This window comes from Natrix helvetica (genome assembly GCF_964273705.1).
Source record: "Natrix helvetica genome assembly, chromosome: 6".
Lineage (NCBI taxonomy): Eukaryota > Metazoa > Chordata > Lepidosauria > Squamata > Natricidae > Natrix > Natrix helvetica.
In genome coordinates this window covers 47,243,161-47,269,820 of record NC_138553.1, presented here as the reverse complement: position 1 = coordinate 47,269,820, position 26,660 = coordinate 47,243,161, and the positions used below count along the sequence as shown (strand labels likewise).

At 36.5% G+C, this 26,660-nt stretch overlaps 1 protein-coding gene across 3 annotated transcripts; it reads left to right on the top strand.

The window, feature by feature from the left end:
• Window positions 1-368: 368 nt before the first annotated feature.
• RAP1B (RAP1B, member of RAS oncogene family) lies at window positions 369-26,660 on the top strand. 3 transcript variants are annotated; one of them, XM_081957926.1, is made up of 8 exons: window positions 369-556; window positions 12,029-12,112; window positions 17,757-17,825; window positions 18,248-18,304; window positions 19,556-19,696; window positions 21,462-21,605; window positions 22,685-22,800; window positions 25,424-26,660. In XM_081957926.1, exons 2-7 carry the CDS (start codon window positions 12,056-12,058, stop codon window positions 22,769-22,771), a joined length of 555 nt encoding a protein of 184 aa, XP_081814052.1. In that variant the 5' UTR covers window positions 369-556; window positions 12,029-12,055; the 3' UTR covers window positions 22,772-22,800; window positions 25,424-26,660. The 3 variants fall into 3 exon arrangements, with proteins under 3 accessions (XP_081814052.1, XP_081814050.1, XP_081814051.1); XM_081957924.1 differs by lacking the exon at window positions 369-556 and adding an exon at window positions 700-870; XM_081957925.1 differs by lacking the exon at window positions 369-556 and adding an exon at window positions 1,653-1,792.

Sequence of the window (26,660 nt, the reverse complement as noted above, 5' to 3'; positions counted from 1 at the left end):
TGTAGTTTCTTTCAACACTACCATGCAGACAGATCTTTTTTCATCCACTTTAAGAAGACTTCACCAACTATTTCTGCCTGCAACTGGGCTGCTGCCTCACATTGCTTACAGAAGTAATTTCAGCCGCAAAACGGAAATTGACATGGTTACCAAAATGGGCGGGGATTCAAGAACAGCATGGCTCTCTATCAGGAACGGTCTTTATATTAATTGCGATTATTTAAGCGGCCATGATTAAAAACTGACCGTTTGGTACACGATTTCTCGGAAGTTGCCTCTGCCAAGTTGAACGTACTTAGTTTTTTTTCTAGCTCTCCCCCTTGCCTAAGAAGGCTGCCCAACCGAACCTGCCCTCGCCTCGCCCAGCACACGGTGGCTGCGTTTGTTCCTTGCGCATCACTTCCTCCAACACCTTTAGGAGCTTTGTAGTGAGGGGAGTTATGTAGGCAATGGGGATGGGGGGAGTTATTCCTCTCTTCTCTCAGATCCGCGTATACAGGACACGCGCTTCGAACGACTTCTCTATCTCAGAGGCTGCGACAGGATGGGGCCCTGCGTAAGGTTATGGGGAAGAGGGAGGAGAGAAAGGAAGGACGGGGGAGGGTTGCGGTGTTTCCAGGCTGGGCTGTGCGCGTGCGCGTTCCCAGTAGAGCCGAGAGGTCATTCTCGCCCCCCCACCGCTTCTCCCCCCCCCCCCTTCAGCATCACTGGACTGGGCCAGGGAAATCAGAGAGAAGCTGGGCGTGCAGCGTCACGGCGACGGCTGGAAGCCTCGCCCAGCTAGAGACAGAGAGGAGGGAGGGCGCGCGCAGGCAGAGAGGGTTTGGTCAGGGAGGCGGCGGCGGACGCGGGGAGCTGGAACGCCGTCCGGTAGGTAGAGGCCGTTATGGGAGGGAGGCGGGAGAGGGACGCGTGGGGGAAGTACGGGGGGCTGTGTGAACGCGGTATGTGTGGCACCGCACGGGTCTGATACAAGTGGGCCGGCAACGGGTGCTTGTGAAGCGGCTGAGGGCTGACTAGGAAGGGGGCGGTGGCGGCGGCGGCGCTTTGCGGGCGGGACAAGGCTCTTGAGAGAGAACATGGCGGAGGCGGAACCCACCCTGCCGCTCCCTACGTGGGGCGGCGGGGGGGGGGAGAAGCAAGGCAAACGCTGCTCCGGTCCTCACTCTTCCCTCTCTCGGTTATGGCTGCCTCGCCAAGATAAGTTCGAGCGGAAGGGGAAAGTTAGAGCCCCTTGTCCGAGGCCGCCCCTACTTGGGACTGTTGGGCTAAGAAGGCGACGTGGGCACGGAGGAGGAAGTAACTCTCGCCTTACTTGTCGCTGCAGGGGGAAAAAAAGTTCTTGCCGGCCGGACTTGGATGGCGACGGCGGCAGCGGCCTCAGCTGGGAGCCGCAGCCCCGCCTAGTCGGGCTGAGCTGAAGCAGCTCACTGTTTCCATTCTCTACCCCAGCGGGAAGCTGGGCGGCCGCTCCTCAGGCTGCGATAAGCTTCTTCCGCTTCCCATTCTCTTGCCAGAATCCGTTTTCAGCTTTTAAAGGGTGGATTGCAGCAGTAGCAGAGATCATATTCAACCAGACCCTCAGTTTAAAGAAGAGCTGTTTTCGGACCGATCCTTGCTCTTTAAGAGCTGGGTTGAATTCAGATTCTTAAAGACAGGGAGAAACAGCGCCCGCACGAAGAAAGATAATTAGAGAATACTGTATTGGCTATAGTTCTATTACTGCTATTTTCGCCATTACAAAATCGACTGGAGTAGAGACATTTGGATAGAAAGATGACAGCAACCTGTGGTACTCTGCTTTATGATATTCTTAATATTGATTAACTAGCTCATGCCTTAGTTCTCTAAAGAGTGATTTCTAGAAACATTAAATCTGTTGACATTCATTTTAATTACATTTAAGAATGCAGGCAAAGTGTATGGTGTGTTTAGTTTGGGGTTTTTAAAAATGTCTCAATATACTATATTTTTCTAAAACATTTTAAAATGCTATTTTAGAAATAGTATGGTAAAACTTAAAAGTTCTCCATATTTCTTAGTTAATTGAATGATAGTTTCTAATCAGCTTGAACCAATTCATTATTTAAGTAATTCATGGTCTTGAACTAAATTCAGACATGGCTAAAGTAATTATTGCTTAACCTCATGTCAGAGTGAATCTCTGAATACTATTGTGGCCTTGAGATGCTCTTGAATCTAATATCTGTCAACGTCTAGAAGTAGGTTGTAATGGAAATGCCATTCATTTTTGTGTCCAAATAATAGTTTTGATGCTTAATTACTAAAAAGATTGAGTAACTAGTTCGTTCTGTAAAATCAGCTGGTGTAAAATGTAGAGGCATTAGAAACCTTTTTCCCAATACAAATATAACTAAAGATATTATCAGTCATCTTCAGTGTAGCACCCTACAGATGAGTTGAATTACAACTCTCATAATTTCCTGCCAGCTTCTTGGAAGTCTTGGCACATATGCAACACATTTAGTTGGGGGGGGGGGGGTTAGCAGATAGACTTTACTTATCTTTCTGCCTAAGTTGGCCTTGTTTGGTTATAACGTGATAAAAGCAAAATAGTTGTGAATTAATGCCAACTTCTCTCAACCAGTTTTTAAGTACTGTAATGCTAAAGTGTTATGGGAACAGACTTTGAAAAGTATAAACTCCAAAAACATTAAAATGAACGTAGAACATTAAAAATGCTGTAATGTAATTAAGTTACTAAAGTAACTTTTTTATTATACTGTGAATATAAACTATCTTGAGGCAAGAGAATTGAGCAAGGAATGAAGTTAATTACAAAATATAGTTTATTATCAACATTGCTAATTTCAATTATGGAAATATAATATTTAAATTTCCTTGTTTTTTCCTAGAAAAAGTACTTTGTGTACTCCTTTGATTATCAAATATAGTTGTAAGCTTCTGAAATAATATGCATGTTTTATTGGCATATGTTGATATAAATTTGTTTTTTATATATCATTAAAATTTGCCTATCTATGTCTGATCTGTTTATATATGCACGGTTAGTCCTTGAGTTACAACCATTCATTTAGTGACCAAAGTTACAACAGCACTGAAAAAAGACTACTGGCCAGTTTTCACACTTACAACAGTTTTCACACTTACAACAGCAGCATTCCTATAGTAGTCACATGATCAAAGTTTGGACTTTTGGCAACTGGCATGTATTTATGACAGTTGCAGTGTGCCAGGGTCATGTGATCATTTTTGTAAAATTCTCAGCTGGCTTCCAACAAGCAAAGTCAATGTGGAAGCCATATTCATTTAACAATTGCATGATTCGCCTACCTGGCAAAACGGTTGTAAAAGGGACTCAACTCATTTAACTGTCTTGCTTAGCAATGGAAATTTGGGGCTCAGTTGTGGTTGTAAATCAAGGACTACCTGTATTGGCAATCGGTGAAAATGAATCATTGCATAGATGTGTAAATCCCCCTTGACTTTTCATGCTTCATCATATTTTATTGAAACAAGTTCTGATGCTAGGATAGATTTGGAGGTGAAGTAATGGAAAGCAAAAGAAAGGCTGGTCATCTAATGTTCAAAGGGAAAAAAACTAAAAAAATGCGATCTGTTTTGCTTTTGATGAACAGGCTACATTTACTTGTCTGTTTTTTAATTTGGATTGTACCCTAATGAATTGATTCATTGAATATCTACTCAAGAATTTTGCTTCAGCACATAATTGCAGCATAGAAAAAAAATATTTTCAAAACACTTGTCAATTTTTATGTGTGTCTATTCTACATGTTTTGCTTTGTTGTGGTGCAATAGCTTGGAATATCTCCAAGTTTAAATGTGTTATTTAAGTTTTAAAAATATAAAAAAATAAAAAACTTGCATATCTAAAAACTATATAATTTGTAAGGATTATAAAACCATCTGTAATCAAGATGTGATGACTATTTTATATAGTAGCTATTGTTTATTTTTGGTTCCAAATAAGTCAAAACTATCCTCTTTCTTCCAGTTTTTGGAGAACAGATAGATAGGAACTATTGCTGCGTGCTATCTCTAATGATTATATTTTAAGGTTAGAGTTGACTATTTTGTACATAACCATTTATGATTTATCATGCTTTTGTGATTTTGAGATTGCTATATTTCAGCTAGCCAAAATCTTGCAGTTAAGGCAGTTTATTAATATTATAAATTATAAATTGAAGTGTTCATACAGTGAACTCTTAAATGAAACATGTTTGGAAGCAAAAAACTTTCTAGGGATAGTGACAATAATGTGATAATGCATTTGCTATTAATAAATGTCATAAACATAAGATAATGAAATACAACTGAATATATTTGTTTAAAATAAATAGTGCATTAAAAGTAATTGGGAAGAGGCAGCAACACAATTGCTAATGATAAAAATAATATGCTGTTGTTACCATAATTAGGGAATTGTTTTATACTTTGCAGCAGGGGTGAAATTCAGCAGATTCTGAAGAACCGTTAGTGGAAGTTTTGAGTAGTTCGGAGAATGCCACCTCTGGCTGGCCCCAGAGTGGGGTGGGAATGGAGATTTGGCAGCATCCCCTGGAGTGGGGAAGGAATGGGGATTTTGCAATAGTCTTCCACTGCCACGCCCACCAAGCCATGCCCACAGAATCGGTAGTAAAAAAAAATTGCATTTTACCACTGCTTTACAGGTTATAAATTCACAAACTCTTCAGTAATAGTCCCTATCATAGTTTCTTAAATAGAATTTAAAACCAGTAAAGATTTAATCAAACAGGAGATGAATGTATTGGAGGACACATGCTGAACTAAATGAAATAATGTTTTAAAACCTACTTTTTTTCTAATTCAGTGGAAAAGCTGTTTTTGTTAATCTATTCAGTTAACTGGATCTGGTTAAATGTTTCTATTATACAATTAGAAAACATTACTTCTATCCTTATCTGTTCTGTAGTTTTTAGCTATCTAAATAAAGTTGGTCTGTGCAAAAAAAAAGCTCTGGCATACTGACTTGTAATTCAAATAATCTTCATTGCGAACTTTTTAAAAAGTAACTAACTCTTCATTTTTATTTTTTAATGTGGTTACTGGAAGCACATCTTAGTCTTGCCTTCAAACACTTTTACATTAGGAAAAAATCCTTGAAATAGATTAGACTTTTGAAGTGCTTACCATTGTTGTCTGCCTATAACTGGGAGAAGAGAAACAAGCAAAACCTGGGAAATAGACCTGTTGTGTTGCAGAAAGGAACTTGAAGAAAAACAACAACATGGAAGTAATGATTTAGAGGTGGGAGGACATTAAAATTAAAGGAGTGCTACAAGTGAAGTGTGTACAGTAGGGGGAAAGAAAGAGTGAAACTATGTACTAGAATGGAATGAGAAGGTGAATGGTGTGTAACTGACAGTTGCAGAATGGACCTTAAACAGAACACATTTGAAAACTATTGAATTCAGTACATTTGGAAAATACTTCAATAAATTTGGTTTGCCTCTACGCTATTCAAAATATACAATGCTTCTTTTGTAAGCATGGCTTTATTAATGCATGCAATTTGGGGAGCTTCTATCTTGGAATTTTGTAGTGGAATGTAATATTTTTAGAGGAATGCATTTTATTTCACTCAGAAAAAAATTCTATAGTGCATGTAGGTGTTTTTTTTTTTTTAAAGCTGACTCAGTAGACAGGTAAGGGTCCTGCATGTGCTAAATTGTGTTAACTATAAATGGTTCCCAAAGGAATAAAAATATAAAGTGCTGTCAGTTTTTCATATAATGCCATCTAACTCTCTCTTAATATTTAATCACATTGGTTTCATTTTCTTGGGTCAAATATTCAGTATGCTAATCATATTGTTAAAATAAGGAATTGCTTACTAATACTGTACATTCTTATTGTTATTTTCATAAGAACCATGAAACGTCAGGCTGCAATAGATCCTTTCCCCATATTTCTGAAAAATATTTTTCAGAATATTTTTTTGATGTTTTTAACAAGTGCTACCTTTAATATTAATGTTTTTTATTCCTATTGCTGCAGGTTTTTTATATTCTTGCATTTTAGAATAATGTCTATTTGTTAACTGTCTGGAATGCTGCTTAGGTTAGACTACTGTAAGTAAATAATACAATTATTACATCCCATTCCCAGTAAATACCGTGTTTCCTTGAAACCCCCAAAACAAGCCCTAGCTCAAAAATAAGCCCAGACCAGCATGAGAGGTGGCGAGTGTATGTGGGCCGACAGTGTCCGGCAGCAGCCACAGCTTGTTGGACCCTTGGCACAGCACAAGTCCGAGCATGGAGGCAGAGGCGGGGAGGGGGAGAAGACAGGTGATCCAGATATGCTGTGCATCTGCCTGACTCGCGGGAGACTTGCGCGGCGACAGCAGGCAGGAGGATTGAGGCAGGTGATCCTGATGCCCTGTGCGGGTAGTTTTTTGGCCGCTGGCAAGCTGAGAGACAATGGGATGGAATGGGAGGCGTGTTGGGATAGCCTCTGGCTCTGCTACACACTTCACCCAGGGGGAGACAAAGCTTTGTCTGCTTGCAAAGGGGAGAGATTAGCTCCGTTTCAAACCTTCCCCTTTGCAAGCAGACAAAGCTCTGTCTCCCTCTGGGCGAAAACTGTTTGGGAAGATATCACCGGCCCTACCTTCTCCATCCCACTGTCTGTTTGGCTGCAGCTTCAATTGGGGCCAAGCTCTCAGCAGGCCCCGGGCTCCACCCGCCCTGCCAAGATGGTGAAGAGTTATTGTGAGGCCATCAGCAGCATGGGCAGCCACTTGGCCAGCATAGCGCCCGCTGTGGCCAAGAAGTGTCCTGCCAGCAGCTGGGACAGCAAGCAGGGCGAGTGGAGGCCAGGGTATGCCGAGAGCTTGGCCCATTGCAGCCTCAGGCAAGCAGACAGTGAGGCAGAGAGGGCGGGGTCAGCGGTACCTGCACTCCCACACCTGTTGGCCCCTTTGCTCGCCGCCTCCTGCACTTAAAAAAATAAGACCTCCCCAAAACTAAGTCCAAGTGCTTATTTTCAAGCCCAAAAGAAAATAAGACTAGGTCTTTTTTTAGGGAAAACACGGTATAATTGTGATTTGTGCCTGACACTGTTAATTGCACCATTGCTTGATCTAGTAATCAATATTTAAAAAATTCATAGTGCCACTCTTAACTATGCCATTGGCTTACTAGTCACATTGAATATTTTGAAAAATGCTTGTCAAACTTTTCTGCAACATACTATGTCTTCTGCAGTCATAAAGACACACAGTAATTTATCTTTCAGTCTTTCCCAAAGACAAATATCTTTTTTTAAAAGAATGCATTTTGACTCAAATATATATCAGTTTTAAAATCAAGGGGTTTCTTACAATAATTTCTAGCTCCTCAAAAGATTTCTTAATACATATGTTATATACCCATAGTTTCTAATCCAAAAATTAGTCTAGCATATTGTTCTTCAGTCATATATACTTTACCTTTACATAAGGCAAAACCTGACAGTTTTAAGCCCAAACTTTAAATGTGTAAAATTAACATTATCTTTTAGGGGAAAATCCTATTGATTATAAACTATAGGAAATCTTGCGTAATCTTGATTATGTCAAATCACGGAGAAAGTAGCTTATACATTTGTTACCAAGTAACAAAATAATAGATATTGCCTATTACTCAATTTTGAAACCAGGCCAATAGTATTACTAAATTAGCTGTTAGAAGAGACAGTACTATTTAAATGCTTCTATATAAAAATGTTTTTATCATTTTGTGATTTTTACAATTTGAAAATATTGGGAGCAACTAAAGTTGGCAGGTGGCGTTTGTACTTGCTTCATTGTGCATTTTCTTATAAAATGTGTTACATTTATTTTTCAGAATAAAGTATTTTTATTTTAATTTAAGAAAATAGTTGCAATAAAGCACCCTGGAGCTAATTGGAAGACCTCAGAAAAACTGAATTTTGTTCAATATGAAACTGCTTGATTTTTTTTCTAAACTTTGCAGATTGGATGACATTAACTTTGTCTATAGATTCAGTTCAATCATAATGTCTAGCTTTTAAAAACCTAATTGGCCCACAACTAGTCTGCTTCAAGAATTGCATTCTTCCATATTTAATGTTGAAGGTGTAGGCTTGTCTGTTTCAATAGGCTTTTCTATAGATAACACACTGATTCAAGGCTTTGCTGTTAAGTTGACAGAGTCATTTATAATATTGGACTACGATATATAATTAGAAATAAGAGGAAATACATGGGATGGCAGATTGTTAGCTCGTTGGGTAAGGAAGCACAGTAGTGCTTGGCGGTAAATGAAATCTGATTTTGCATACATTTTTAAAAATCAAAATAGAATAAAATACCATCAGAATTCCTAAACTGAATGGAACATCATCTAATGTCAATAAAGGCCATTCACATCAAGGGAATTGAAAACAAAAGCTTTCTTCCAAAGCAGGGAATCAATATCACAAGCTAGAACAGGCAATTAAATGAAGCAGCATGCTTGATTTAGAGAAGAGACCTTGTTTGTTTCAGCAGGCAATACTAAGCGTGCACGTTTTCTTTAGGAAAAGAGTAAAATTTTCTTAAAACAGGCATGAGTTTTCTTAAAAATCATGCCTGTTTCTTTCATACTGATTGTGTTGTTAAAGCATATTTAGCAAATGCTGTGGTTTTTTCCATGACTTCTATAAAATTGCATTAAAAGTTCTAGTTATTGTTAATTTTTAATATAACTCAGCTTTGCTTATGGCAGTTGGCTACAATTTATATTTTCAAATGTGGGTTTATATATAAAAAACATTAGGGTTAAATAATCAACAGTTCATCAAAAACATCCAAGCCAATTCTTAAAAATACATATTTTGCTTTTAGACTTCAGATTGCTTCAAATTTGTTTTGTTGAAAAAATATCTGTTATACTTTATTTAAAGCATATATTTATATCCAACAAAGCTATATTATATTTGAACATAGCAGGGCACACTAAAGCAAAATGATTACTTAAATGGTAGATGATCACAAATTCTTATGCAAATAACTAGTGAAGAAACAATAAAACAAATAAAGGGAGTTCTGACTTCTCTAGATAAAGGGTGTAGATGAAAAAAGCAGTTTATGTCTTTTGTTCTCAAGACTCAGAGTTATGCAGCTTCGAGCTCCTACATCTGAGCACACATGCAAAATACAGTAAGTCTAGTAGTTATCCATATACTTTCTACACATATGTAAAGTTGCATTTATTCGTTTATAATAAAATGCACATGCATAAAATTTTATTCCTATTATATGCATGTATAAATTTTATAAAATATAACTGCGCAAAATTTCATTTAAATTTCACAGATATTCTGCTATAACAGGCACCCTCTCCCTCGTATGGTGCTTCAGCAACATGTTATGAATATCAATATCCCTGAGAATGACTATTGATAATTACAACAGAAATATCTTGGTGAGGCAGTAGAATACTATTCTCCATAAAAGCAGGAAAAAGTATCTTTGTTCAGAATATGTATACAATATAATTAGCTATGTGCTGAAATTTCTCTAAAGAGGCACATATTTTTGTATCCTAAATTAACATTGATCTGAATTAACATTTCCAGTAGTTTTAAATATACGGACAGGTAATTTTTGTCTTACATCTGGTCCTTTAACGACTGTTTGAAGTTACAACAGCTCAGAAACAGTTCTTTACAACTCTGAACCCCACCTCAGAAGTTCCCTTCCATGCATGGAGAAGAGCTACCTACCCTCCTTTACACTCTGTAAAGCACTTCTGGCCATCATAAAACATTGCTTCCCTGAAGTCATGTGATTGTGATCTAAGTACTTGGTAATATGTTGTCACTTATGATTGGTTGCCAAGCTCCTGCAATCATGAGATTGCCATTTGCAGTCTTTGCTGACTTCCCCAGAAGGCAAGGAAGGTTACAAGCTGCTGCCTACCAAAGGATTTCCCCTCCTCTCCATGCATGGGGAGACAGAAATTCTTCATTGGGCTGCCCAAATGAAACTTGGATCTTTATGATCCATGCTTAATTTTTTCTGGCCAGCACAGGAGTGCTAGCCAGAGGCTTGGGAAATTCTTGCATTGGGCTGGAGAAACTTAAGTGGGGATCCCGAAGATCAGAGTTCCCTTCCATGCATGGAGAAGAGCTGCCTACCTTCTGTTGGCAGGCAGCTTTTTCGCTCCATCCACTTGATGACCTGTGTGGTTATGTAACAACCATAACAGGGAGAAATTGGGATTGTATTTGTTGGGTGAAGTCATGTGGGCGTCTTGCTTAAAAAGCACTTTTCTGAATGACCAAATTCTGACCTTGGCATTCTTAATAAAATTCAACTAAGTTTTATTTGTATGTGCACAGCTTGGCTTCGAAGATTCTTGAATTCTAATTTCTCATCAGCTTTGGATGACAGACTGTACGAGCACCTATTCTAAAATGGTAAAGATAATTTTCCTAAATAGCTCACCCACAGAGAGGTGCAGAACCTTTTTTGCCTTAGATATTAAGGTTTTGATAAAAAGAGAAGAAACTATTGAAAATAGACCTTTTGGCAGTTTCATAGGATCTGTAAGCTTGTGTGCATCAGTTTTTTGTTTGCAAAATTAATATCCTGTGATTGTGTTCTCCTTTCTCTCCTCTGTTCATGTTTATCAGTGTGGACAAAATATAAAATATATTTGATTTAAAACTCCAAATAAAAATGTTGGTTTTAAGTAGGCTGCATTCTGACGGAACAAAAATCGAAACAACCTGAATGCTCCATTGCCAGTTGTAGAGGAAAAAAACCACAGTGCATTCTGTCTCACCTAATTGTCTGAATTTATATTTTAATACTAAACATGACCCCCCAAAATAAAATAAAATAACACACTTAGCTGAGTATTGATTTTGGGATTTTTCTCTTGAACTACGAACTATATTAGCCTGCAGTGTGGATTAGTACACATTTTTGTGTAAAGGTGCATAAGGTTATTCACCAATGCCTGGGTCTTGCAGTAACAATACTATATATTTTGGTTGGCTGGATGGGTTTTTTCAGTTACGTCTATGAAATCACACCTATACTATCTAACAATGTATCTGAATAGAATTCTGTTCACACAAACTTTACTTACTGAATCTAATGACTTGTTACTAGAATGTATGTGACTTGTTTTTGCACTTAGTACAAAATGACCAGATCTAGGATATTCCAATGGAATATTAGTGTTCTGTATTAAAGCAGAATTTGAAACTTTTAAAATGTTCTACCATGAGATCTTTGCTTCCTCATTTCTTGTCAATATAAATGGTAGTTCATTGTGAGTGCTATCTACAACGCAGCACACATAAAATTGACCACTAAAATGATTTAAAACTAAGCAATGTAAGAAGTAAATGCATCAGTGTTTGTATAAACAGCCGCAAAATTCTGAGGCCAGTAAAAGAGCAATAGGGGTTTAAGGAGACGTTTCAATGCAGTGCACAAAATATATACAGTGATGCTTAAAAGTTTGTGGTTTTTTTTAAATTTTCAATATTTGTGCATAAAAATGACCTAAAATATGACCTATTTTTCACACAAACCCTTAAAACTAGGTAAAGGGAATCCAATTAAATGAGTCAAATACATTGTACCTGTTCATTTATTCACTGAGGAAAATGATCCAAAATTGCATAGTTTGTGGTAAAAGTATATGAGCCTCTGGGATTATCAGTTCATTTTCCAATGTTCAACATAGTCCTTAATCTCACAATCTCTGCTCTTTCGTAGAGATTTTGCATTTTCTGCTCTTCAGTGCATCTCACTTAAGAGCTGCTATCAAAGATGGTAGCATTAGCAGATGATATGTGTATATCATTCTTCTTCACTGCAACCTTAAAAATATAGTGAGTATGTTGCATGAGTGCAGCCAATGTCTTTTCCAATTGTGTTCCTAAGAATTATCTCCAGTGTTCATTTTGTACAGTAAAATAGTCTCCCTCCCCCCCAGGTTTGACTTGCCTTTGACTTGGCACATGTATATTTGCAACCTATTTCTTTGTATTGCAGGTTTTAAGGTGATTTAAGATTTACATCATGCGTGAATATAAACTAGTAGTTCTTGGTTCGGGAGGTGTTGGGAAGTCTGCATTGGTAAGTAGTATTCACCTTCATCTTACTGATTTATAAGCATAGGGAATTAATACGTTGCATCTACAACTCAGGGTGACTAAACTTCAGATGACTTCTGTACAGAAGAATATTGTATTCTATTGTGAAATTCAATTTCTAGATTCAAATTGATTTCTAGAAAAAAATAACATAACAAAGCAAAGTGAAGATATGTGGGAATGACCTTGGCAGACAGGAGAAAGAGCTGGGTAACAGTTAAAAGGCAACCTAGTCCAGAGAAACCATGGGGGCATGGAAGATGTCTCAGAAGGGACCCTTTCTAGTGTTTTGGGATGTAAATGCAGGGAGAAGAGATATACTTTCAGACTTGCAAGATTCTCTTAATGTGGCCTTGCAGTAGAGTTAAAGTTAGTACTTGTGGGTGTTCTTCTTGTTTGGATTACCTTGCAAATCTGACAGCAAAATGATCTAAAATACTTCTATTCTTACATTTAGTGCTAAAACAACTCAAGTATTGTCAGCAAGGGAGTTTTGATTTGATTTGATTTTATTAGATTTATAAACCGCTCCCTCTCCCCGAAGGGACTCGGGGCGGTGTACAATCAAAAGTTAAAACACCATATTCTTAAATTCCTTCCAAGCAAATGGAAAATTTGAAGGCTTCAGAAGCTCACCTCTTGTTTAGAACTCAAACAATTAAAAGTTTTTCCCCACAAACTTGTTTTAGATCTTTGACAACCCCAGAATGATACTATAAATAAATGGCTAAGTACTTTATTCCTATGAACATGCACACAGCAAAATCAAGTGAAAGGAGTGCTGGGGCCCTCTTTTGGTGCATATATTCTTTGTCTATAAAACACTATATTGATTGGAAATACCTATTTTGCATTTTAAAAATCCAGTTATCTGAGCTATTGCAAGCAGTTAGTAGTTAGTAATACTTCCTAAAAATCAGATCTTTGGAAGAATTTAAATTGAACTAAAGGCAGAATAGAGATTCCATTTTGTTAGTGGTTAATGCATTAGGTAAGAAACTGGGAGATCATGAGTTTTAGTCCCATTTTAGGCATGATGCCAACAGAGTGACCTTGAACCAATCACACACACACAGCCCTAGGAAGCAGCCAATGGCAAATCACTTCCAAAAACTTGCCAAGAGAAGTACAGGACTATCCAGGCAGTCACTTGAAGTCAAAAAACAACTTGGGGGTATGCACACAAAGAGTGAAACTATAATTCAGAGAACTTTAAAAAATATCTTCTATAGAGTGAAAGAAAACTTAGTGTCTGAGGATGATGAAAGAACTTACCATAGACCAATATTAGCTGTGTAAATTTAAAGATTACTTTGTTTAAAAAGCAAACAAACAACACAAAGAACTTAGGTTGTTGATGATGGATTCTCTGAGGAGTATAAAGTCACCTGTTGCGTTGTTTAAAATTAGTTTAGAAGGTCACCTTGGATTGCAAGGTAGTCATTGGAAATCTGGTTAGTCTACTATGTATTCTAAATGGGGTCTTAATATTTCACAATGTACACTGTCAGTGAGCATGCCATTTGGTGTTGCAGAAAATAAAAACTGTTTTGCTTGACAATGTAAATTTTGGGCTCAGTTGTGGTCGTGAGTAGAGGAGTGTATGCAGAAATTTAAAATGTAAGAGGAATAGGCAAAATATAACTGCACACTTAGTGATGTCAGATTTGTTAGTCTTGTGGAACTGCACCTACATTATTTTTAGGCAAGGACCTCATGCTTCTCCTGCGCTATCCAGAAAACCTGGTATAGCCAGTATCTTTCTCATGAAAGACCAAGCTAGGCTTGCTCTATGAACAGTGGGAAGAAGATGATAGTGAAAGTTGGTGAAAGACAAGGTGGCAGAGGGTGGAGGTGGAACAAAAAGAGTAAAGATGGGAGGAGATAAGTGGGTGGGGGAGTTGGAGCATATTCCTGCCATTGTAGATGAAGGCGAGTTACCAAATGCCCAAATTTTGATCCCATGACTGGGGGCACTACAGTAGCCATAACTTTGAGGACTTGTCATAAGTACCATTTGTTCAATACTGTCATTACTTCAGTCAATGAATGGTCATTAATAAATGAGTACCTCTACATTGGTTGTAGAAGGTCTATATGCCCTCTTTAAAATACCACAAAAATGGACAAAATACATATGTGGCTGGAAAAGATGATAAAACAGTACATTGACTTTAAACCAGAAATATTTTTGTTGGGGATTTTACCTGAAACCTATAGTAAGGGGAATGCATATTTAATTATTCATGTATTTAACTGTATTTAATTCATTATTTAACTGCAGCTAGAATTATATTCACACAAAACTGGAAAAGTGAAGAGATCCCTACAGATGAGAATGTGATTAGGAAAATATTAGAATGTGCAGAAATGATAGATTAACACTTGCAATTAAGGAGAAAGAACAAACTGAATACTAATGGTTGGAAAATAAAAACGGAACTTAAAAATAGGGAAATAAAGATTAATGAAATATAGAAAATGTTAAGAGAGAGATGCAAACACTATGATGATTATGTTTATTTTTATGACTGAGGATTATGTTTAATACTACTATTATATTTTTATTAGAAGATATGTTAAGAGGAAGAAATGAATGTTTATTATGTTCAATATTAGTATTGTAAAATCAGAGAATTAATATTAATGTAATGATTATTGTTGTAACTTTTGATTATTACTGCACAAATATAGTATTTGTACCCAGATGACACAGTTTAATGAAAGATGGAATTATTATACTAAAAAATAAATAAAAAATAAAAAAGATACCATGTATGTGAGATGTAAAAAAGTCAGACCAAGTTAAATCGCTTCAGATATTTTTCAACTTTTATTTAAAAAACAAACTCTAATCTTTTAGGGGGAAATAACAATAAAATACCAAAAAATAATGTGATTGTTTTAAGAATGCCCACCCATAAGCTAATGACTCTATGACAGCATTCAGTTCTTTGGAGTAGGAGCCTATCAGCATAGCACATCTTGCCTTGGGAATCTTTTCCTTACAAAAGCACTCAGATTGCAAGGGCATTTCCTGTCACAGCTCTCTTCAGGTCACCCCATAGATTTTCAATTGGATATAGGTCCGGTCTCTGGCTGGACCATTCCAAAACCTTGATCTTCTGATGAAACATTTTTTGGTTGATTTGGAGGTATGCTTTGGTCATCGTGTTGATAGGTGAAATTCCTCTTCAGCATTTTAGCAGAGGTCTGAAGGTTTTGTGTCAAAATTTCCTGATATTTGACACTGTTCATAATTCCCTTCACCTTGACTGAAGCCTTAGTTCCAGCTGAAAAAAAGCAGACCCAAAGCATAATGCTGCCACCACCATATTTCCCTATGGTATATTTTTAGTGATGTGTAGTCTCGTTTTTGCAGCAAACATATTTTTTGCAATTAATGACCAAAATGTTCAACCTTGGTCTCATCAAACCATAATATGCTTTCCCACATTAGTTTGTCAGACCAATGTATCTGGGCTTGGATGTTTTTCTTTGTAAGAAAAGGCTTCCATCTTGCCACTCTATCCCACAGCTCAAGACACATGAATACAGGAGATTGTTGTCACATGTAGTATATAAGCAGAAATTCCTGCAACTACTGTATTTTTCGGAGTATAAGACGCACCAGAGTATAAGACACAGCAAGATTTTGAAGAATTTGTTTTTTTAAAAAAGTGTTTGCACTCTGCAAACCTCCCCAAAACGGCCTATTTTTCATGAAAATGGGCCCATTCCCCCCCCCAAAGGGCATGAATAGCCCTTAGGAGGCTTGTAGATGGCTGGGGGGGGGGGGGTTTGAGCAAAAAATGGCATTTGTTTTGCAAATATGGGCCTGTTTTTTGTCAAAAAAAGGGCATGGATAGCCTTTAGGAAGCTTATAGGGTGCTGCTGGGGGCTGGGAAGGATGTCAAAAAAACGGGGCATTTTTCGCTCATTTCTGCCCTCCACAGCCCCCAGGAGGTGTCTGAAAGCCTTCTAAAAGCTATGCCTGGCCATTTTGATGAAGGGGGTGGAGTTTCGGGAGGCAAAAAATTCTGTGTATAAGACACATCCAAATCTTCAGCCTCTTTTTTTGAGGGAAAAAGGTACGGTATTTTAAGGTTGATGTGGCAACGCTTGAGACCAATTTTCTTCTAGTTTTTAGATTTAATTTATTTATTTATTATTTAATTAAATTTTTAAACCGCGCCCTTTCCTAAACAGGACTCGGGGCGGTGTACAGTCATATTAAAACAGTATAATACAAAATATAGATATACATTCAATATACAAATATACAAATAGGTACGCGGAGGAGGTAGGATGTAGACTACAATATGTAAAATAAAATACAAATAAACATTAAAATACCCTTAAAAACTGCCCAATAAGATGTTTGCCAGGAGATTAAATGGGACTATGAATCGGTTAAGCCAGCTAACTGGAACAGGTGGAGGGACATCCAGTTCTTGATAATGTCACTGTTGTGCCATATTTTTTCCACTTGTTGATGATTCTCTTCATTGTGTTCCATGATATATCCAATGCCCTAGAAATTTTTTTGTACCCTCCTTGTGACTGATACCTTCCAATAATGAGATCCCTTTGATGTTTTCTGAGTTCTTTGCAGACCATGGCTTTGGCTGCAAATGTCACTACAATAGCTGAACTTTATATGGGCTTAATCACAGTCATTTTAATTGATGGCAAATGTGTACTGAGTAGTATGTAACATCAGTTTGAATGTGATTGGTTAATTCTGAGCACAGCAAATTCTTATATGAGGGTGTGCATACATGCAACCACATTATTGTATGTTTTTTATTCTTATTTTAACCCCTAAAATATTCAGTTTATTTTTCAATTGAATTGTACAGCTTCAAAGTTAAAGGTGGAAAAAATTCTGAAGTGATTTATCTTGGTCTGATTTTTTTACATCTCAAAAACTTGGCATTTTTACAGGGACATATAGATCTTCTATAACCACTGTATAAGATATTCTATAACAACCTCTATAACCATGTACTTCTTGTTTAATGACCATTCATTGACTGAAGTTATGACAGCTTTGAATAAATGGTGGCTGTAACAGGAGGTGTAGACCTTTTATATCCACCATATGTCACAGTGAACAATTGTAAAACTGAATGTACAAACAACTGCAACACTGGAAATTCATCTGACTTAGATGTGTGTGGGATAAAGCATAAATGATATAACTGAAATTTTGATTTTTTTTTCACCTACTTAACTATTAACATTTGCTTAGATTTTCTTCCTTTTTTACAATGTTTGAATAAAGAATATAGCTTCAGTTTCAGTATCTTTTTGAATGTGTTCATTTTATAATTTGTAGGTATGTGAACTTTGATATTGCCTGAATTTTAAATAGAAATATTATAATAAAGGTGATTTTAGCAGGACAAATTATTTAAAGCTGAGTCCTTTGAAGCATTGCTCATAATTCAGTATGAGTTTAAATTAGTGACCCAGTGTTCTAAGTCAACTGCTTAAAAGAACTGACAGTAACGTAGGGCTTTATTTGTCCTGAAATTTTTATGAACTTTCCAGTCTTTGAGGTATTGTTTAAAAAATTTCAAATAAACTTTGTGTATCTATGTACACCCTGCCTTTTATTGTAGACTGTACAGTTCGTTCAAGGAATATTTGTTGAAAAATATGATCCAACGATAGAAGATTCCTACAGAAAGGTATGTGCATTTTTTAAATTATAAATTTACTTAGTACTTAATATTAAGAAAAATAGTCTTAGCACTTCAAAGAAGAAAGCATGATGAAGTAATAAAGATGTATGTGGAGTTCAAAGGCTTTTGATCGAAAGAATTGGGTGTAAAGAAATGGGAGTTCAAGAAAAACTAGGAAACTGCTATTAGAAATTCATAATGCTGGACAAAGTATAATAAAAAAGAATAAGAAAATCTGCAACAAGATGAATGGACTTGATTTTAGTAGCAGTAATTTTGCTGTCACATTACATAAACCTTTACCCTTTAATAGTTTGCCAACTTCTTTGAACATGCCAAGAGCAAACCACCATGCATTGTGGATATATTTAATAAAGTCAAGTAACTATTTATGCTTCAGTAAAAATTTGCTTCTGTTCTTTTGACAGCAAGTTGAAGTAGATGCGCAACAATGTATGCTTGAAATCCTAGACACAGCGGGAACGGTATGTAAAATGAAGTTACTGTACAACTTTATGAAATAAAATGGTATTTCTGATTTCAGATAGCATGTAACTTAAGAAAACACAAATTATTTTTATCCCTGTTATTTAGTTACAAGCATACAAATAACATTCTTGTAAAATAAGACTAATTTCAAGAGGAAAGAGAAAATGTGAGGTGTAAGCTATAACAAATTATGTTTTCAGTTTAGAAAGGTGATTGGATTGGCATTTAAAATTTCAGTTGTACTAGAATTTTGATATTTGGTACCCATTTAAAAAGAGCTCAGATATTACATAGAATGTTAACATTTGATTACTATCCTTTCCATCAGTCACAATTCCCAGACTGGTTCAAGGAATTGGAGAAATCCTGGCAACAGCTTAATATATTACTATATTCCTGGTACATATAAGTGTTATCTATGTACAGCATAGCATGATGTTAAATTTGCTATCGTTTCTACCTAATTAGGCAACTGGAGTTCATTTAATGTCATTTCACCATTTTATAATACATTCTTAAGAAATAATTATCTTTGAAGAAAAAGCATTCAAAAGTTGAATGATTTGAAAGAAAGGCCATGTGCAGTTTGAACAAGAGGTAGGTGCAGCCTCAGGAAGAAGGCCTGGTGCAGTCAGTAGGTGACTCACTAAGAGCCAGGCCAATCGCATATCAGCAGCGGGAGGAAGAAGAGACAGTGAAGGTCAGCTGGGATATGTGCAACTTTGCACTACAGTGCCAGACTGGGGATTCCTGAGGCAATTACAGCTTTGTACCATGCTGCTAGGGTTTCCTGGGACAACTGCTCTTCATGCTAAGGACCTGGGCTGGAACTTTCTAGGGCAGCTGCAGCTTTGCCCCACACTCCTCGCTGACTTTGCTTCATCCTGCAGGGCTGGGGCAACTGCCTTTCATGCTGCAGGCCTAGGGCTTCCTGGAATGTCTATGCTTTACAGTGCAGTGTTGATACACATGACCCCGGGACACTGTAGTCATCATAAATATGAATCAGTTGCCAAGCATACAAATTTTTATCATGGGAGGGCGCATGGTTGTAAGTGTGAAAAATGGTGATAAATTACCTTTTCAGTTATTGTAACTTAAAACAGTCACTAAATGAAAGGTTATAAGACAAGGATTACCTGTAAAAAGTTATCTGTATTTGAACAATAGTTGCTTATGTTTATAATATTGATATAAAAGGAAAATACAGGCCAGTTTTGAATTCTCGATTTCTCTTTGTATTATAGGAACAATTTACAGCAATGAGAGACCTCTACATGAAAAATGGTCAAGGATTTGCTTTAGTTTATTCCATCACAGCACAATCCACATTTAATGATTTGCAGGATCTACGAGAACAAATTCTTCGAGTCAAAGACACTGATGATGTAAGTAACTTTTTTTCCTTTTGCAAGAAGATGGATGTAAAGAATATATTAAGTAGTTGCCTTTTTTCCCTGCTACCTGTCACCTTGCTGATTTCTCCCATTAGTGGACTGATTGTTTCCTTGACTTTTTTCTTGTTTTATATATGTGGAAATATAGTTTTAATAGTTTAACTATATGTGGCATTTGTTGCAAGTCTTAGTTCATTCTGAACCTTAGTTTTTCTGACTTTATTCTTGCAGATTTGGGCTATTAGCTGGTATTCTATTTTATTTAATATCTTCTCTATTATTTATAAGACATCTTATTCAGTAATTTATTTATAAGACGTCTTATTCAGTAATTTTATTGGCTCATAACAGGATCAATAAAACATTGTGCCATTATAGCTGATAACCCATACTCCCTACTCACTGGCTCATCCTCATCTAACCTAATGCTTGGGGTAGAACAAGGTCTTCAAGGCATTCAAGAAAATTAAAAGTGTAGTGCCCCGTCCAGTTCTTGAATGGGAGGCTGTTCGAAAGTAGGAGCAGTTATAGGAAATACGCACCTTAGAGATCCCATCACATAACAGCTTATCAGGGAAGAGACCTGAGCATTCTCACCCTAACTTGTTGGAGTGGGCATCCTCAGGGAGAGGCAGTGATCTTGTGCCATGTGATGCTTTAAAGATGCACCTTGAATTGTACTCAGAAAGCAACTAGAAGTCAGTACAGTTTGCACAGCAATGGTGTAACATAAACAATGGGACACTCAAAACTGCTCACTGCGACCTGTTTTAGTTTGAAGATAGTTTCAACTTTGGTGTTGGCAAAAATTATATGCTGGGTTATTAGAGCCTTTTCCATATAACATCATTCTTTTCAGAAAGATACTACAAATGTTTTAAAATTACATTGCATTAGAAATTTCAAATGAATCTTAAAATGACTAAAATAGCCTAGAATATATATAAAAATGGAATAATTGTAACAAATTGCATTTTTCTGTAATACCATTCATTGAACAAATGCATCTTTCTGGAACATTAATTACCATAATAACAGAAAACAAAATCTAAAACTTGAAAACTTCAGTGGAAAGTTCTGTAATATCTTTGACTTGTAATTTGGTGAAGTGGGTACCTTGCATGCATGCATACATACCCATATGCAAAGCACAGGAAATGAGAAACAAATAGTAAGAAATTAAAAGCATCAAATAAGAAAAGGAAATATTGTATTTTATCCACATTCAAATGCTTCACTACAATTTTCTATCCTTGCTTCCAGCATGAGCATTTATTACTTCATAATGTTGTTCTTTATCATTCTAATCTATTTTGAGAATCTCATCCACTCCATCAATATTTCTTGGTATTCCTTTCCTTGCAATCCCTTCATAATCATCCTGAGTTGTGTAAGTAGTTTCAAAACCCTGTATGTATGTTTATTTTTCTGCATCTCTGATTACATGCACAAAATAGTTGCTGAATAAATTTGAGTTTACATAAATTACATTAAAATCAAGAAAATTGAAAACACAATTTTCTTATGAAAACTTTTCAACTTCATTGAAAGAAAAACAAGATAACTTTTATTGCCATTGCTGTGAGCATCACTGTGATAGTTCAAGAACCTAACATCTACTATAATCTTTACCATTTAATTCTCAAATAATTTATTTTTAAAATGTATTTAATTGCTTTTATAATGCCCAATTTCTAATAGCCATTCAGTAAATCATGTATCATTTTAATACATATACATTGTTTTGTCATTTTAGGTTCCAATGATTCTGGTTGGCAATAAGTGCGACTTGGAAGATGAACGAGTTGTGGGAAAGGAACAAGGACAAAATTTAGCAAGGCAGTGGAATAATTGTGCATTTTTAGAATCTTCTGCAAAATCAAAGATAAATGTTAATGAGGTAAAGAGAATAAAGTATTTATAATATTTTTATTTGTCCAAGGCACACCTCCTCTTCATTAACAGTATTTGTGAATGATTGTTTGTTATTGAATTTATATTGCCACCTATTCATCCATGGGGACTCAAGGCGGCTTACAGAACGGCCTATATTCCTTTCTAATTTAAAATGTAAAACATTTTTGTTTCAAAATGGTGGTTAATTTAGTGAGCTATGTTAATCATTAATTTTAGTAGTACTTAAGTGAAGACTGGGAATTCTGAATAAACAGCACGATGAAGTAGATATTATTTAATATCATGCTTTTAGAATTTTAAAATTAAGACTTGGGGTTATGTAGCCTGCGTTTATGAATGAATGAATGAATCACGTTTGCCCAGTCTGCTTTAACTGGGAGGAATATTTGAAAAGACATACAATTGATAACTAAATATCTTGAAAATTTCTCAAAAAAGTATCATCGTCGTAATATAGAGCTATATAACTTTATAGTAGGTTTATTCCCTTCTTGTGCAGCACATAGGATTTCATAGTTGTGCAAGTGGTGCATTGCAGCATATTTTTATAGTAAATAAGAAGAATAAATGAGGAAGACAGTAAGTCCCTATTTCACTATAACAGAAATTTTAAAATATTACATAAGTGAAATGGGACTGTTGCTAAGGCTAATCAGGATTCAGTTTAATGCATTACAACAGCGTTCCCCAACCTTTCATGGTTGATGCCTGGGCATGGGGGTGGGTAAGAGGGGATGGTTTTGTGCGAGAGGCAGGCACATATGCGCACACAGCTTTATTTTTGTGAACTGTGGACATGCACATACACTACTTGGGTGAGTGAGACTGCGAACACCAGCACCCACCACCCATACAAGTGGCGCTGCAAGCACCAGTGCCTGCTATTTGTATGAGTCAGACTATGTGCACACACTGACCTACCACTAACGTGGTCTTGTTGGGAATAGGCCACAGCCTGGTAGAGAACCACGGCTCACGGATTGGAGGGCCCTGCATTACAAGGTATGTATAACAGGATTTAATTTCTATATTAAATGAAATGAAATGAATTCTTCTTTACAGATCTTTTATGACCTTGTGCGACAAATTAACAGAAAAACTCCTGTGCCTGGAAAAGCACGCAAAAAGTCATCATGTCAGTTACTTTAATACATGTATGTACTGTAGCACTGAGCCAGGTAAGATTGCAAGTGGAATATAGCCTACTAAAAAAGTTACTTCTAGTGGTAAATTATAAAATATTATATTGATTTTTTAAAGTTCTTGAAGTATTTATGATCATTTAAATAATATGAATCCCTTATATATATAAATGGAAATTGTACACTGTTTATCTTGGATCCAAATGTCCCGCATTCAAATATAAAAGAAAAGTTTTAATTATTATAATGTCCTTCATGCAGCAGAACCTTGGTAGAACTCTATGCTAGTCCTTGGAGCAGTTTTTCAATAATAGAGAATTATGCTTTGATATTTGGACTATAAAAGTCTCATCACATTCCAATAACTGTCTAAAAAGAGAACTGAAATAATAATAATAACCTGCTTAGTTGCTGCAAGATGATTTCACAGGCTTATTACAAACAACAGCATGACAAAGTACCAATAATGGGGCATTTGAAGATCTGTAAAAAAATACCATCTGCTTGCAAGCAAGAACTGGTGGGACATAAAATACAGACAGTAATAGAAGATAAAGAAGATAAAGTGCTCTGGGACTTTGGAATTCAAACTGTCAGGCAACTGCTACATAATACCCCAGATGTAACAATTGTTGATAAGAAAAATTAAACAAGTCTGGATAGAGGACAGGGCAGTACCAGGAGACAGCAGAATAGAGAGAAAGAACTGGAGAAGATAATACAAAAACCAGAAATAGAATGACTGTGGTGAAAGAAAGCAAAGGTAGTAGCTGTAATAATAGGTGCCTTCATTGCAATTCCAAAACAACTGGAGCATCACCTGAATACCACCAGCATTGACAAATTCACCATCAGTCAATTGCCAAAGGGAACTTTACTCGGAATAGCTTACACTGCAATGGTACCTCTAACTTCATCGGACATGAACTTCTGCCTATCTCATGTCCTTAGGAAGGACTTGATAGGTGGATGAAAATGCCAAATCCAATCTGAACATTTGGCTGCCTGCACAAACCATGTATTCTATAATACGTAGAATTAGCAAGATAGCACATCTTGTATTCTAGTATCTAATAATCAACAACAGTGAAAAATAAAATCTGTTTTGGGATGCATTCACAGAATCACCGCTAACCTTTTTTGGCTCGGGTGTCGAAAGCGTGCATGTGCATGCAATAGCGCGCGCGCATGCCCATACCCATAATTCAATCCCCTCTGTACGCCTCTCACAAATGTATGCATGATACCATCCCCACTCTCCCCCCCGTGCAAGCATGCATGACTCCCGCCACTCTTCTGAAGCCTGGGAAGGGCAAAAACAGCCTCCCCCGGAACCCCAGAGGCCCTCCGGAAGCGGCCCATTTCCGAACTTCGGATAGGCCCGTTTTTCACCCTCCCCAGGCTTCAGAGGCTTTCCTGAAGCCTGGGGAGGGTGAAAACGAAAATTCTTTAATTTCATCCTTTTAAAAAATCCATCTATTTGAAGTTCAAGGAACCATTAAGCATTTTCACTAAAATAATTTGCTTACCCTTGTGAGGACTGCTTATATGAGAGTGATACCATTTTGAAATTAGGCTTCAATAAGATGAGCAGAAAATGAGATTTGTTTCTTATTACTAGAAGATTTAGCAGCTGTAAAAGAATTAAAACACTCAACTGGATAATATCTAGTATCAGACTAGTGGACTTCGCTGGAACAGAAGTACTGTACTTTCTCTCCTCTCTGTCTTTCGCGCCCCCCCTCCCCAAAGAAACTCTCTAGAACATATTAATTATGTAAGATGCATTGTAATGTGGAGAAGAATCCCCCTTCCTGCCTCATTTGACAAATTATTTTTGTTGCTTGAAGTAGAGCAGCATTTTATTTTAAATCATATTATACTTAGCAGTTAAATATTTGAAAGCAGCTCACAATTCCTAGGTTTTATAATTATCTCCTGAAATTTTCAAAGTTGAATAAATATTATTGTATCATGCTTGCTACGTTATCTTGAAATAATATCTTCTAATTTAACCAGCAGTTGTTTGCTCTTCGTTACAGCACAACTCAAAACAATCTTCTCATTTGGTGTTCAATTCTTTAGCCAGGCCTATTAAACTTGGAAGTGCTTAAGTTCTATGCACTTTTATTCTTCTGTTAGTTAAATAAGCTTCATTACCATCTTCCTGTTCATTTGCTTAGGTTGGTATTTGTAGAGTTGGTGTTTGAACTTTTATCAGTTGGTGTCCAGTCAGTGGAAGAATGGAATCCTCACTTCCTGAATATATAGATATAGGTTAGAAGATTTGGGGGTTTACAAAAAAAAAAAAGGGGGGGGGGGCAAAGCGAATCCTATAGAGTGCTAGGTGAATGCGATATTAGATGTAGTACTTCAATTTTGACCTGGTAAAATATCCATCTGCTTATTTTAAATAAAAACGATAATGTAAATAAAAAGAATTTTAAGTGCACTTTTTCATAAAATCTATTGCCTGGAAGGAGCTCCTGCAAGTTCATGATTATTGTGGATCAAATGCTTGAGTGATTGAATTAATTAAGAATAGTACGTAATCCAAGTTACATAAATAAACTAATGCTTTTGAAAATTTAAGAGCAGGCGTTCTCTTTAACTGTTTAGGTAAATGTAGCAGCTGATTCTCTGTTTTTCTTTGCTGCAGGTCTGAAGAACTGTTGCCGACTACAACAGTGCCAGCATTCCAACTTTATTAAAACTACCAACATCTTAAATGGACTTTCCTGTGGTGGTACCCTTATAAAATGGATGACAGCTACATCAGTTTGCACATTCTAATCACTTTTCAGTGTCACAAGAGATTTCTACGTATACATAATCTAAATGTATGCAACTGGTAAAACCAGAGCCTACATCCAGTATTACCAGTGAGAGACATTGTTCATCTACCAATGTTGTACATGTATGAAACCTGTACTGTATACTGCAACAAACCCCATACTTCCTATTGGAGAGTACAATAATGTAAATCATAAAAGCACCACTATTTTAGCATAATAAAAGAAAGTCCAAAGAGCTCCTATATAGACTACTCCAGATAACTTTGCTTCATTGGTATTTGTAGCTTATTGTAACTTTTTTAAAAAATACAGGATCATCATTGTATTGTACAAAAGCGCTTTGATTAACACAACAGCTATATAGTTTTTTAATTTTAGGATAAAAAAAACCTGTGGAGACAGTGAACTAGTGTCTTTAAAATGAGTCCTTTCAGTATAATGTCTGTCTAAAGACATTGCCTTTAATATCTGTTGGGAAGGAAATGTCCAGATTTTTCAACCTTTTATCGTATGTTTCCTTTTCCTTGTTTACATAGGGAACAATGTTTATAGTTGTGTGTACAGTGGGGGTCTACAACAAGAAGTGTATATTTTAAAACAATTTTTTAATGATTTAACAATTTTTTGTAAATCATTTTTGGGCTTCTGCAGCTGTAGATTCTCACTGTGAATCCCCTTGCTTGCTCATGCATAAGTGTATTTGCAATACCAAATATACAGGTTTAGTACTTTTGCCTGTTAGTGATTGTTTTACATGTGTAACGTTTTGGTTGAGATGTTAAATGGTGGACGAGTACTGTGGATGTGAATGTGGGAAGTAATTTTAATCATGTGTAATTGGTCCCAAGGCCTAAGTTGCAGTAATTACCTTTTTGCAGATTTATTTAACAATGCCTTGTTGCTTTGTATGCATTGTTTGGGTGTAAAGATTGTGTGTAAAATCCAACAGGGAGCCACAGTATTGACAACCTAATGTTACAACTGCTTTGAGGTGGCCAAATGTAAACTAAAAGCCTTAATTAAAAGTGGTGCAATTTTGTATGACTTAGCATCAGTAGTTCAATAAATTGGATTGCCATGCAAGGGCTTGCATTACAACTA

Bases quoted from the DNA above. Each gene is read 5' to 3' on its own strand.
- RAP1B (XM_081957926.1), top strand. From the start codon at position 12,056: ATGCGTGAATATAAACTAGTAGTTCTTGGTTCGGGAGGTGTTGGGAAG. The intron at 18,305-19,555 runs GTATGTAAAATG...TTTGTATTATAG, and splicing joins TCCTAGACACAGCGGGAACG to GAACAATTTACAGCAATGAG. The intron at 19,697-21,461 runs GTAAGTAACTTT...TTGTCATTTTAG, and splicing joins GAGTCAAAGACACTGATGAT to GTTCCAATGATTCTGGTTGG.